At 37.1% G+C, this 13,226-nt stretch overlaps 1 protein-coding gene and 1 long non-coding RNA gene across 2 annotated transcripts in view; one reads left to right on the forward strand and one right to left on the reverse strand.

Moving 5' to 3' along the window:
* Positions 1–13,226, forward strand: part of LOC127527783 (uncharacterized) — a 497,464-nt gene that overhangs the window by 205,052 nt on the left and 279,186 nt on the right. The gene's annotated exons all lie outside the window — the stretch shown is intronic.
* LOC114643317 (macrophage mannose receptor 1-like) overlaps positions 1–13,226 on the reverse strand; it is a 119,356-nt gene that overhangs the window by 40,663 nt on the left and 65,467 nt on the right. The window contains exons 5-9 of the mRNA XM_051927546.1: positions 11,932–11,982; positions 6,534–6,593; positions 3,466–3,608; positions 710–825; positions 508–620 (exon numbers count right to left, since the gene is read on the reverse strand). Coding sequence (XP_051783506.1) covers positions 508–620; positions 710–825; positions 3,466–3,608; positions 6,534–6,593; positions 11,932–11,982 — 483 coding nt within the window. The remainder of the gene's footprint in view (positions 1–507; positions 621–709; positions 826–3,465; positions 3,609–6,533; positions 6,594–11,931; positions 11,983–13,226) is intronic.

Below are 13,226 nucleotides of genomic sequence, written 5' to 3' on the forward strand. Positions count from 1 at the left end.
CTAATGGAACTGTGAGGAAACCGCACTAACCACTGAGCCACACTTTTAAAAAGATTTAAAGTTAAAAGATGCCAATGTTCAGTCAATAATCAGCTGCTGAGTATGTTAGTGAGCAACAGGAGGACACACAAATCTTAAAAAATAAAAGTTTAAAAAAGAAAAGTCTTCAAAAAATCCAATCACACAGACACTTTAGTGATGGACTGGTTCTAGCAAACTCCATGAAGGAAACTCCATTAAATTGACAAACAAGCATTTCACATAAACTTGTCTAAAAAGCTAACCTCAAATGATCTTGTCAAGTTATTTAGACCCCCTAAACATTGTCAGGCTTGTTGATTCATTTGGGGTCTTTCCGGTTTGGTGAACCAAAGTGTAAATGCAACTTATCTTGATGGTCACATCAGACAAGTATTCAAGCAAAGTGTAAATGTGACTACTGAGGGTGACAATGAGACAGTAGGGGAGCTCTACAGCACATCTACTGTCCTTCTTTGTCACTCCCACCTGTGCTCTTCTCACAGATCCATTTGTTTGTCATGGCACACACGGAAGGTTTGAGACCGACACCTGTTAACGTGGCACAGCATTCAGCTGAGTTACTGTTGTCCAAAGGGAATCTGTGAAGAGAGAAAAGTGTCAGCATGAGACACCTGAGAGATGATACAACAGGTCTGTCTGATAAACAGGCTGAGAACAAGAAGACCACCTCTGTGAGGCCAACAGGGTCCCATCCACCCAGTGCCAGCCTGAGTCATTTTTCTTCAGTCCAATCCAGTAGTCACCCTGCACTGCCAGACTCTTGATGTGTTGTGTAACTTTGTTCTGCAAGAGAAAGAGTGACATCACATCATAATGGACTGAACAGCTGACAGTGAACACCCCACTGTCATTGTGTTGGGGTGAACAGTAGTGACTGGCAATGACATTTCTGACACTGGAGTGACAAGCTGAGACACTGTGACAGACTGTACTTTTATTAATAGTTCCTGTGCTGCATGAATCTCAGTATCACTAAATTGTGAGCCCTCATAGATAACACTCGTTGTGTCACTTTTTTTACTGATTTAGTCACAGATTGCTCTATTGGGTAATTCATAAGTGACATTCCCAATCAAGCATTATTTAAAAAAATAAAAATCGCAGTGTGCTGTGTGGCCTGTGATGAACTGAAATCCAAACCCTGATGTGCTTCATGAGCTTCTGTGTGCACAGCCTGCCATTGTAGATGAAATGTTATTCACTAAATGGACTTCTATGGACCACCCTGATGGGGACCACACACTGCTGGTCAGGTCTGATAGTTTGCACTGCTGATGTCTTTTCATATTTGATGTTTTCTTGATACTCACCACATGCTGCTCTGTGTGTTCTGACTTTATACAATGTGATACGATTCAGACAAATATAGTTGTGTCAATTAACAGTAAAAGATTAAACTTCTGTACAGTTATTAATGTTGTATCAAATATACATTTGTGTGTCAAATGGAGCAGGAACTGCATTTCATGGAATTCATAAGAAAAACAGAACAGTAGTATGGTAATTATTTCATGGCTTGTATAACAATGTGATTACGTGAACTTGTTTATTGTTGTCTTACTCTAAATTACAAGTGAAAACTTTTATTTGATAAGAACAACACACAGTGCTTTACTGAAGTTTCATTGTGCTACAAATGGTTTCGGTGCTGAAATCCAGGAATTCACAAAGCAGAAGTAGAACTGGGGAGTAAACAAAAATAGACACATGACTTGATCAAATGATGAGAAAGCAAGGGATTGTATGAACGTCCATGAGGAAAATTGTGACCCACCCTCTGGGAGAAGAAAAGAAGAGGAGGACTTTAGATTGTGAGTCACTTAGAGAAATGTCATCAATTCAGTCAACCAAGGAAGAATATCTAGTAGAACTAATAAAGAAATCACAGAGGAGACTGCGATGGCTGATCTGAAGGTGGAGAAAGCAAGCATTGAAGATTATCAAGACAGTGTAACTATGTGGAGAAGTCGAGGAGACAGAATGATAGAAAATAACCACAAACCAGTGAGTGACTGTGGATGACTGAGTGATGTAAGTGAGAGAAGAGACAGAAAAAGCACCAAATCAGCACTCTGTTAAGATAACAAAGCTGATAATAGATACGTTTAATGGTAAAGTAAGTTTTGTCAAGGATTCTGGAGCCAGAATGATACATGATTCATAACAATGATCACATTTCACCTGCCTGAAATCACACTTAACAGGCACAGCACTAAAGAGTATACTGGGGATCACATTGAGGGACAGCGGATACGACGCAGCAATTGGTCTGCAGCAGAACAGATTTGGAAGAAAGGACATTGTAGTCAATGCCTACAACAGAACTGTTTAATTTAAACCTATTTAATGATCATAAGACATTACAGAACTAAGACAGCTAAAGGATGAATGTGGAATCCCCAGGGGTGCATTGTGATACCTACGGTGGTCTGTTTTGCCCAATATTGTTGAGGATGATACCAGACAGCGTGGCACTTGATTACCCTCGGCAGACAGTTCAGATGGTGAATGGAGTGGGCCTCAGCTTTTAAAATTCCTTCAAAGGGAAGTTGAAAGCAGGGAATGAGAACTTCAAATGGGCATATTTGTTAGCTCACAGACTGAGATTCAGTCAGCCCAGAAACAAGGCCATTACCATGTACTGAAATGAAAGGTGAAAACTAAACCTGCCATCCCCAACTGTACTGCATACAACTGGCACTAACTCCTGCTTGTTTTGTGAAGGTGCAAATCATGAGGCAGAACATCGCCCAGATAATCCAACAGCTGGACAAAATGAGAAATTCCCAAAGTAGGAAGATGTTTTATTTGTTTGAGTCCCATACACATAGCAAGGTTTTGCAAGGCCATGGGAGTTATATACACAAAATATGGAAACAATCACTACTACGCAGTGGGTGACACAAAATAAGACAGATGGACTTAAGAAATGGACTTGTACATTCAGATACTGTCCTCACTTTATCTGGGACTGTTTTCAGAAGACATGTCCAAATAATTTAGCCTTTTTGAGATCAGTGCTGACTAAGAGAACTCTTGTTCATTGTGCGTGTGGATGATGTAACTTTATACAGTTTGACAATATGCAGGCTAATATAGCTGTTTTAATTAATAATAAAAGATTAAACTGTTACACGGTTGTTTATGTAGTATAAAATATATGCTTTTGTTGGATAAAATGATTAAGTGAGCTTGTCTTCTGTTGTGTTATGCTTTCATTTTGTTTATAAAGAATGATGCATGGTGCATTATTAAAGGTAAATGTTGCCACCCTGTGAGACAGAGTGAGCAGGACACAAAACACTTCACAAGTAAGATTTGTTTCTAACTCTACACATTTGTGTCTGTCTCATTTTATCATAAATGCATCAGGCCCATTTTAGCACACCAGTTCAGTAATGACACATCATGTCTGCTCCTCACCTGCTCTTCTTTATCCAAAAACACTACGAGGGTTGTCTGATGCTGTGCACAGAAGTCTCTGCTGTTCTTCCAGTCTTTCTTCTCAGTAGAGAAATAGTAAGAGTTGTTTCCCAAAGTTGTGAAGCTGTTCTCATTTGGAGAGCCTGCAAAAATATAAAGTTGTCAGACTCAGGTTCTCTGTGTGATGCTCACTCTTCACTAAAGTCAGAGGTTACAATTTTAATGTTAGGTGACATCTGTACACTTCTGTCAGCCCAGTGTCAGTGAGATTTCAGTTATTTCAGTTCTGTGAGGCACTGAGACAAAGAGAGGGAGATAGACTGAATGTCAGATCTGTACATTTCTAAAATAAAATTAATTTTTAAACTATAGGAAGATAAAGTCAACACAAACACAACTCCCAAATTCCACAAGGCAATTACAACTAATCCCTTGTATCTCAGTCTTGTGATTCAGCACATTTTCAGTTGTTCCTGTCTTTTGTCAGAAATCTCATTTCGTGATGAAATGTCAGTTGTTTTGTCAGGTTTAAATGGATGGTCAGTGTCCACTCTTACAATTATCAGACTGTCTCCTTCCATAACTTTCTGTGAGTCTGTTGTAAGATGGCCAACTGTTTATACTGTATTGTGATCTTCGATTATCAAAAATGCAAGTGCAGTAATAATATTGTAAGAAAATCTGAATATAGGAGACCATCCTTTCTCCTGTTTTATTATACACTGTGGTGTTTATTCTAATTAGGAAGTTAGTCAAAGTAGGCAGGAGCTCACACTGACTGTACTGAGTGTGGAGGAGAAGAAGATTCTTGAATGATCGGCACAGGGCAGCAATTTTTGCACCTTAACAAAGCCCTTTACCCTAACCTAATGGACATAACAATTTGAATCCATTTTTTAATTGTTTTGATATCCCTAATGAATTTAGTAATTTAGTTGGTTTATAAATGTGGGCAAATATACTTATTTTTATATTTTCTGTTATTTGTTTCATTATTTTACAACAGAATGACACACATCCAGCACACACCCCCATAGGACGTATTTATAAATATGCAGTGTACACACAATGACTACTGTGACATGTATCTGGATTGAGCACATTTGATAACATAGGTAGCTACAGTAGATGGCTGATTAGGAATATCAATCTTTCCACACAGCTGTCATTTTGATCTTAAACTTGTTCAGCAAATTGTCTTTTCACCCATTCTCCATTTTTATCCATTTCACCCTGATGTTTATCATTCAGGCCTCCACCTTTGTACCCTTGTTAAATGCTTTATGTTAACACAAATTATAAAAACCTTCCTAAAATAAAAACAAGCAAAAATTGCTAAACCAAACATATATCCAAACTAATTTGGTAAAGGAGTTGGTGTCCTCAGTGCTAGTGTCAAAAACTGAGCAAAAAAGTTCATTAGGCATCACTAACAGGACAACTCATAAAATATTAGATGGAATCACAGAAAAGCTGGTGTGACCTCGACTTTGGACTGGGAAACTATAAAGCAGGTAAGCAGGCAGAAGGTGTGGTGAGAAGATCATCTTAATTTGCTTGAACCCCAACTGAGTGACTGTCAGTTAAGAAATCACAGGACATTCATCAATTGTGAGGGAAGGTATGGAGAGAGAGAAGTGCATGCTGGGAAACTGGAGAATTTTCAGAGAAAAGGAAGCAAATTTAAGGGGAAGAAAAAGAGAGCTGCAACACAATATGAGAAATTAAAATCAAATTCTAAGAAAGTGGTGAAGAAGACTGAAATGAGACCAAAGAATACAATGTGCAGTAACAGATATTTGAATGAAAACAGATGTTGGAATTTTATTTGAATTTGTTCAAAGTAGTAAAATTATGGAAAACGCTGAAAGATTTTTTTAGGTTCTTAAGTTAGCTTCACTCAACTTTCACTTCTGACAATGTTACATAAAAAGACTGACAAAAGAACAGATAAACTAGTACTGTGATACAGCAGGTCAGAGCTGTTAAAAGTTTGTCTAAATGTTTAGTCACATAATTCCTGGACACCAACAGCTCTTCAGCATCTCCACAAAGGCCCATTCCAGACCAAAAAATGTGAAATTGGAAACAATTCAGCTAAAAGAAAACAAGTCCTAAGCAAAACAACATAAGTGCTGAAACAGATGAAGGAAATAAAAAAAAGGAAGAGCGGGAAAGTGAAGAGGAAGAGTAAAGGCTACAAACGCAGCAGCTGAAACTTAAAAGGTTAGGAATACTGGGATGTTTGATTTTGTTCAAAAGACATGACATTTTGCAAAACTCAGAAACTTTTTTAAGTACTGAGATTAACATCCCTTGATAAGTCAACTGCAGAAAGAAGACTGACGTATGAATGAGTCAATATTCTGGAAAATATAAGTCAAACGTAAAAGCTTTAGATTTGTGTAAATGTTTATTCATGTCATGCCGGACACTCACAGATTTTCAGTAATTACAGGAAGGTTTGCTCCATCTTGACGGTGACTTGTTTTTATTCATCTCGTGAAGCCTCCTATGGCCATGTATCATGGACTGACTTTACTGTTCACAAGTCCACCACGTTATGATATGATCAGTCAACCAACATTTATCACAAGTCACTGGTGAGGAGAGGGAATTAGCTTTTTATTAGATGGAGTCATGCTTAAAAATGAAAGGCATGAACCAAGCGAGACATATTTATTACATAAAGAGCTGAAAATTACTTGTTTGTGAAAATATTGTGAAATTTTGAGTTGAAGACAGTCAACATGGAGAAGACTGGCTTATGTGTGCAAGCAGTTCCTTGATTTCAGGTAGAGCTTTACACATTGAAATTTAGTCTGTAATGTGTGGTGTTGAGCAGCTCAAATTTAATTGACTTATGTTTGGTCAGGTTTAAATTTAATTTCTCTTAAACTCTTGCACTGCAAGGCACAGAAGATAGTAAATAATTTACTAAATAATTAAATATACTAGCATTCCCAAAATTCATTGTATTTAATTAACAGTTATTGAGAGACTGAGCCTTTGTTTGGTACAAATAAAAAACTATATCAATTATAAATAAATACACAGATTTACTGCACCTTTTGTGTTGTGTGAGGCAGCCTGAGTCGTATCTTCATGTTTTGTAAGAGACTTGTTACCTAAAATCAAAAGTCACACAGCATCAGTCATAAGCAGACTGTCCATTTACAAGCTTGGTGAGTTCACAAACACCACTGGATGACCGTTTAACCAGGAGCTAAAATAAATGGTGAGGAATGTGTTTGTGGAGGGAAGAAATGAAAAAGGAAATATTCAGATAATATCTGAAATACTGTCGTGAATAAACCTCCATTTTGTCTGTCTTGTCAAAACTCTTTTTCCTTCTTTTATGGATCAACACTAATCCCATTAAATTGCATACTCTCAAAAAAATCTGCATCTCTTTAATTCACATTTTGACAGTTTCTCTTCTCCTATTAATTTTATTCCTTTGTTTCTGAAACCTAGGTTTTGTCTGATTTATTCCATACTCTGCTTATTCCACTCCTCACTTTTTTCTTCTCGGGTGTTGCTAACTCTTTCTTTCTTTGTTTCTTAATGCACTTTTGCTGACTCAACAGTCTTGAACCAATGCTGTCAAAGGTTTCAGTACCCAACTAGTCTCTCTATATATAAAATCCAATGTCTGTCTGTCTGTCTATCTGTCTGTCCGCTTTCACTAGAGAACTACTTTTTTCTATAATTTGCTTGAACATTCTGGTTGATTTTGCGACCTCTCTCATCATGCTAAGAATCATAGTTTGCTTGCAGGAGCGATATATTTATGTCAATCCAAGAGAGAGGCTGCAGGCCGAGGTTGAGAAGGAGGCAGCGTAACATCAGGAGTGGGGAGCCAGGCAGGGCCCTCCTCACTGTCCTGTTTCACTTCTATGCAGGTGAAGCCGCGGGGGAAAGCTAGTATTATATAAAATCTGGTAATAGCCAGCCATTCTTCCTCCTCTTTTGTTGTAGTCAGATGTGAAGATGCCACTTGACAGTTCACACACATGGCTGCCATTTCAGCTTCTTCACTGAGCCTGTCAAGACTTCAGAATTTTGTCTTCTCTTCAATGCTAAGAACTTGAGGATTCAGAAAGACTTTCCATATAAGTATTTATATTGTGTATTTTCAAGTTGTCTGCTGCCTATATCAATTTCTTCATCTTTTTATACTTATTTTTTTACTATATAATTGTGTCACTGATTAAACTGATTTCTTTTGATTTATGAGTGAAATATAATAATCTCATATTCTGTGATTTATGTTTATTTACACCAGTATACCAAATAGGGTACATTGATAAATATACATGAAATAAGCTATGGCCACTAAAACTGCATGAAGCATACTGGATTGGTGGGTAAGACCATTGGACAGATTAGATGTTCATTCTTGCTTTGGCATTTCTGCCTGTCGCACCTCCGCCGTTGCCCTTGGGTCAGCTGCAGGGTCGTCAGCTGGTCTTCACCATTTCACTCCCTACTCCAGTACATCTTCTGCTGCTTGGTGTAGGCTATGACACATTGGGAATATCTTCTCACCACCCACTGCTGCTGCATTTATAGGGGTGTTTGCCCCCAAGTATATAAACAGTAGTTTAACTTTTACAAACTTATCTTATCAATCAAATAAAAGTGACAATGAATATCAGTATGTCAACGTGGTCATCAGTTTGCACTTCAACTGTCAACTACGTTGTCCATTTATCCATTTGCTAGACTATATTTATCTTGGTCAGTAACATGCAGGCTTCCACTTCATTTATTGTTTTATTGTGACAGTTGTTATCTCAAAAATCTTTCTAAAATTAAAATTCACCAAAGAATGGTGGATGATCAAATGAATAAACAAACTAATGAATCAGGTATAGTTGGGGTAATGGTGTTTAAAAATTGGAGTTTTTGGAGTCTATTAAATAAGCCTCATAATATTTTATTTGTATTTTTTCTATGTATTTTAAATGTAGCTTTTAAGTGAATAAATTATGTGACCATAACTATTGCAATAGTAGAGAGCTTAAAAGGGAAAACTAGTATTGCTTATAATTGTGGGCTTTTAACGAAGAGTATAGCAAAAAAGTGTGGAGAAAGTTAAATGCAGGCAGAGAACAAGAAGTGCTGACAAGAAGGTGTTTTAGCTCAACAATGGGGGTGGGGGGTGCAGAGGCAAGTGAATGAAGACAAGTATTCAAGGGGCTCACGAGTAATGTAAAAGATTCAGAAGGCACTGTCACAAAGTTTAAGATGACTTTAGGAAAGGAGTCAGTTATATTTGTTCTTCTTTCGAACTGTCAACTAAATAAACTGAAGGGAATAAAAAGTATTCTAACACAGCATTACATTCTGGGATGTAAATAGACATACTAATACATGGAAAACTGGAGAAAATAGGCAAATGTACAGCAAATGTTAGGAAGAAGTGTTACCTGCTATGCTTAAGCTCAAATAAGCTAACCACTGTGTATATGCCTGTAAGGAAATGTGAAATGGAGGCTTTCAGGACTTTATATTTAACTTGTACCTCCTAATTAGCTTAAAGTAACATCAGGTTGACAGAAGAGTGAAACCAAGGATAATTTCCCAAACGCCTATTGGTTTGCCGCAGACGTTTATTCAGCTGCCAAGAGGGATGGGATCAGAAAATATAGTGCCTTTGAAAATGGATCAATGATGGAGATTTTTAACATGAAACACTGTTATGAAAAGGTGAATTATGAAGATACACTGAAAACGACATGCTGTCTAAGGAGGAAAGCACAGAGCCAGTTATGAAATAAACATGCAAGCCTTCTTCATTATGGTGCATCTTTTTAAGGAATGCCTTGAATTGGATAAAGAAGGATGGAGTCTTTAAATTACCCAGATATTTCTCTCCTGCTTTTGCTGACTTTTTTTGACTTCTAGTATTAATGCCTGGTCTCTCTGCAAATGAACATAAGTAATGATTAAATTGAAGTTTGAGTATTTCCTTATTGAAATTTGCCTTTTTTATTGATATAATTTGCGTCAGTGTGCTTGTTTGGTGATTTGTAATTTGTTTAGCTCTTTTAAAGGTAGCGAATGACCATGATGGAGTGTGTCTTTTATTTGGTCCTGGTGAAAGTTGTGCTCATTCTGATTGAATTGCGTAGCCATTTCAGAGATAATGAAGTACCTGACTTATAACCCCTGCTAAGGTTTAGAAACTGAGGGTGGCAGCCTCTATTGCTCTTATTGATTTGTGCAGCCCTTTCAGGGGAAACAGTGAGACAGCTGAAAGAAACAGGCATCTCTCTGGACCATGGTGAGGTATTTTGAAACTGGGATCACCAGCCTCTGTTGCTTTGTTTGATTTGTGCAGCTCTTTTTGGGGAAGTGTCTGGTGCAGCAACCCCCTTGGCCCCTGTAAAGGAATTCTTGTTTGCTCTGTTTTGAAATGGAGGTTGTCAGCCTTGGCCATATTGTTTGATTTGATTTGAATGCTTCAAAGGTCAGTAACGAGTGGATGTCATGGGTTGTACATGTAAATCAAGGCTAATAATTTAGGTATTTCCTGGACTCACAGCCAATTCATCAGCAAGGGTGGGAGTTTTGTGTTACTTCCTGTATGTTAAGTTGGTTATACATTTGTAGCTTTACTACCACCTAGTGAATTTGTGAATTTCCCCTTGGGATTAATAAAGTATCTATCTATCTATCTATCTATCTATCTATCTATCTATCTATCTATCTATCTATCTATCTATCTATCTATCTATCTATCTATCTAGTGGCCTTAAATTGTATTTTTCTCTGTTTGACAGTTGCTTCATGTTACAGTATGTTGAGAGATGAGGAAGTTATTCTTACCATTAAAAGGTTGCTCTTCATCTGTATGCAAACTTAACAAAGTGGTTGCTAAATAATAATAATAATAATAATAATAATAATAATAATAATAATAATAATAATAATTCATTACATTTATATAGCGCTTTTCTCAGTACTCAAATCAGGAGGGGATAAAAGTTAGGAGGGGTGGAGCGATTAATAATAAAAATAATAATAATTCATTACATTTATATAGCGCTTTTCTCAGTACTGAAAGTGCTATCCACACAGGGAGGAACCGGCAAGCAAACCCACAATCTTTCACAGTCTCCTTACTGCAATGCAGCAGCACTACCACTGCGCCACCTGTAGGCCATTTGAGGGAAAAAATCGGGGTTAATATAACAGGACAAAAATATAACTTAGGGGACTTTCTCAAATAAGGGGGATTTTTTTCATGTGAATTGCCTTCTTATGGGAACAGGCTTCAGTACTTTCCACATTTTCTCTACTCCTATTATACTCTACTCCTCTACTCATCCAATAATAAACAAAACAGTGCACAGCTGCCTGTCATTGCTCTGCTCACTCGTCCTGAAGTTCATGTGCGATTGGTTAGGTATCAGAGTAGTCTGGGATGGATGGGTCATCTGACAGTGGCATGCTTGTCTCATCCCAGCCTGTGCTCTCCCTCTTAATTGTTTAACTTTATTAACAGATTCAGAGTTCCATCTAAGTGTGTAAGGAAATCTAGGACTGGCATTACTGTAGCTAGCATAGTTCTGTGAAGTTGTCCACTTAGCTTGAGAGGATGTAATTGACTCTTTTGAGTATATTTCAGTATAATAATTACAATTTGTTTTTGATAACTCCCAGAGCTACAAGCTAAAGGCAGACATTCAGCAGTAAACAGAGTACAGGACTCCAGTTTATACATAGTGTCTTTATTATACGGATGATTAGTTTTGCTTTTCTGCATTTTTTTTTTAGCTTCGGATGAGAATTGTGTTTATTTTATATTTTACACATATCATGAATATTCTATGACTGTCTCAGTTATTCAATTTTGACATGAAACTGTCTGTTCTTATCAGAGCTCAGAAAATTACATTTATGTGTCTAGAGTAGTGTTTTCTATGAGAAATTTGCAATATTTACAATAAGTTTATTAAACTTTAACATCCTTAAAGAATAAATTCACTGAGAATTGATTAGCACGATTGTCTATCAAGTTAAATATAATGTAACTGGTTTTGGATAACAGAGGGATTTTTCATGAAAACAATTTAAAATATTTCAGTACAATGATATCCCACGCTGGTCAGCTACTTATTCGTTCAAGTGACAAGGCCTTTCATTTCAGAACAGTGTGCCAGATTTTAAAACAGTTTTTATCAAGTGTTTAATTTAGTAATCAATATCAGATTTAGATTTTCAGAATGAGGTGGGAGTTGACTTGATTAAAGATAGGATATGTGGCACCCCTGCCTGCTGGCTGCAGTCATCTGTAATCTGTTTTTATCTTTGTGGTTCAGATTCAATCAGCTCAGACTCGGTTACTTTTAGATTTTTATTTCTTGTAAAATTTTTTGATCAAAGCACAGAAGAAAATTTTAAAAAGCGGGCAATAAATGTATATGTGTTAATTATTAAACAGAATAACTGTACCTTGAAGGTTCAATGGGATTTCCTGATCTCCACCACCATCACTCTTGTTGTCTAAAATTAAAAATAGCACACCTTCAGTCAGTAAACTTACTTGCTCTTTATAGATGTGGAATTCAGACACAGTGGTGGACGTCACAGTGTGAAGTGGAGCTAAAATAAATGTGATCTAGTACTGAGGATTGTGTGCATGCAGGGAAGAAATTAAAATGAAAAGATTCAGTTAAATTTTAAAACTGGTCCAAAGAAATCAGAAAACTTTGCACTAAAACAGTTCAATGCATCTTTGGATATTTCTGCTTGGAGTATCCCAGAATGGCAAAATAATAAAAAAGATTTTTAAAATTTTTACAAATTTATTAAAAATTAAATAAAAAATATCACTTTGACAAAAATATTCAGACCTTTACTGTATACTTACAGTAGCTGAAGCCCCCTTCTTGGGTCTGATGCTACAAGCTTCTCATACCCAAATCTGAGGATTTTCTAACCCTAAGCTTCTGAAACTCTGTAATGTTAGGTGGAGACTATCGGCAGAAAGCTATTTTAAGGTCCCTCCAGAGATGTTTAATTGATTTGAAGTTTGGGCTTTTGCTGAGTGACCCAAGAACATTTACAGAGTTGTCCCTAAGCCACACTTGTATTGTCTTTGCTTTGTGCTTTGGTTCCTTGTCCCATTGGAAGGTAAATCTTTCACCCAGTCTGTGGTCCAGAGAGCGCTGTAGCTGGTTTTCATTAATGATATCTCTGAACTTTACTTCGTTCAGCTTTTCTTTGATCCTGACTAGTCTTCCAGTCACTGCTGCCAAAAAACAACCCCATAGCATGATGCTGCCATCACTATGCTTCACCATTGGAATGGAACTGGGCATGTGATGAGTTTTGCTTGGTTTTCTTAAGACGTGACACTTACCCAAGGCGACCATCATGTTCTTGGTTACCTCTCTTACAGAGGCTCTTCTCCCACAATTGCTCATTTTGGCAGGGTGTCCAGCTCTAGGAAGAGTTGTGGTTCTTCTATTTAAGAATTGTGGAAGCCACTGAGCTCTCAGAATCTTCAATGTGGCAGAATATTTTTAGTAGCCTTCTTCAGATCTGTGCCTCAATACAGTCCTCTCTCTATACTTTGTGGGCAATTCCTTTGACCTTATGGCTTATTTTTTTTCTCTAATGTACAATATTAATTGTAGGACCTTCTACAGGCAGGTGCGCAATCAGCTGAATTGACCACAGCTGAATCCAAGCAAGGAATAGAAACATCTCATTTGCAAAAATTCCTAAAATCCTGTTTTTGCTTT

The sequence above is a fragment of the Erpetoichthys calabaricus genome, chromosome 5 (genome assembly GCF_900747795.2).
Source record: "Erpetoichthys calabaricus chromosome 5, fErpCal1.3, whole genome shotgun sequence".
Classification (NCBI taxonomy): domain Eukaryota; kingdom Metazoa; phylum Chordata; class Cladistia; order Polypteriformes; family Polypteridae; genus Erpetoichthys; species Erpetoichthys calabaricus.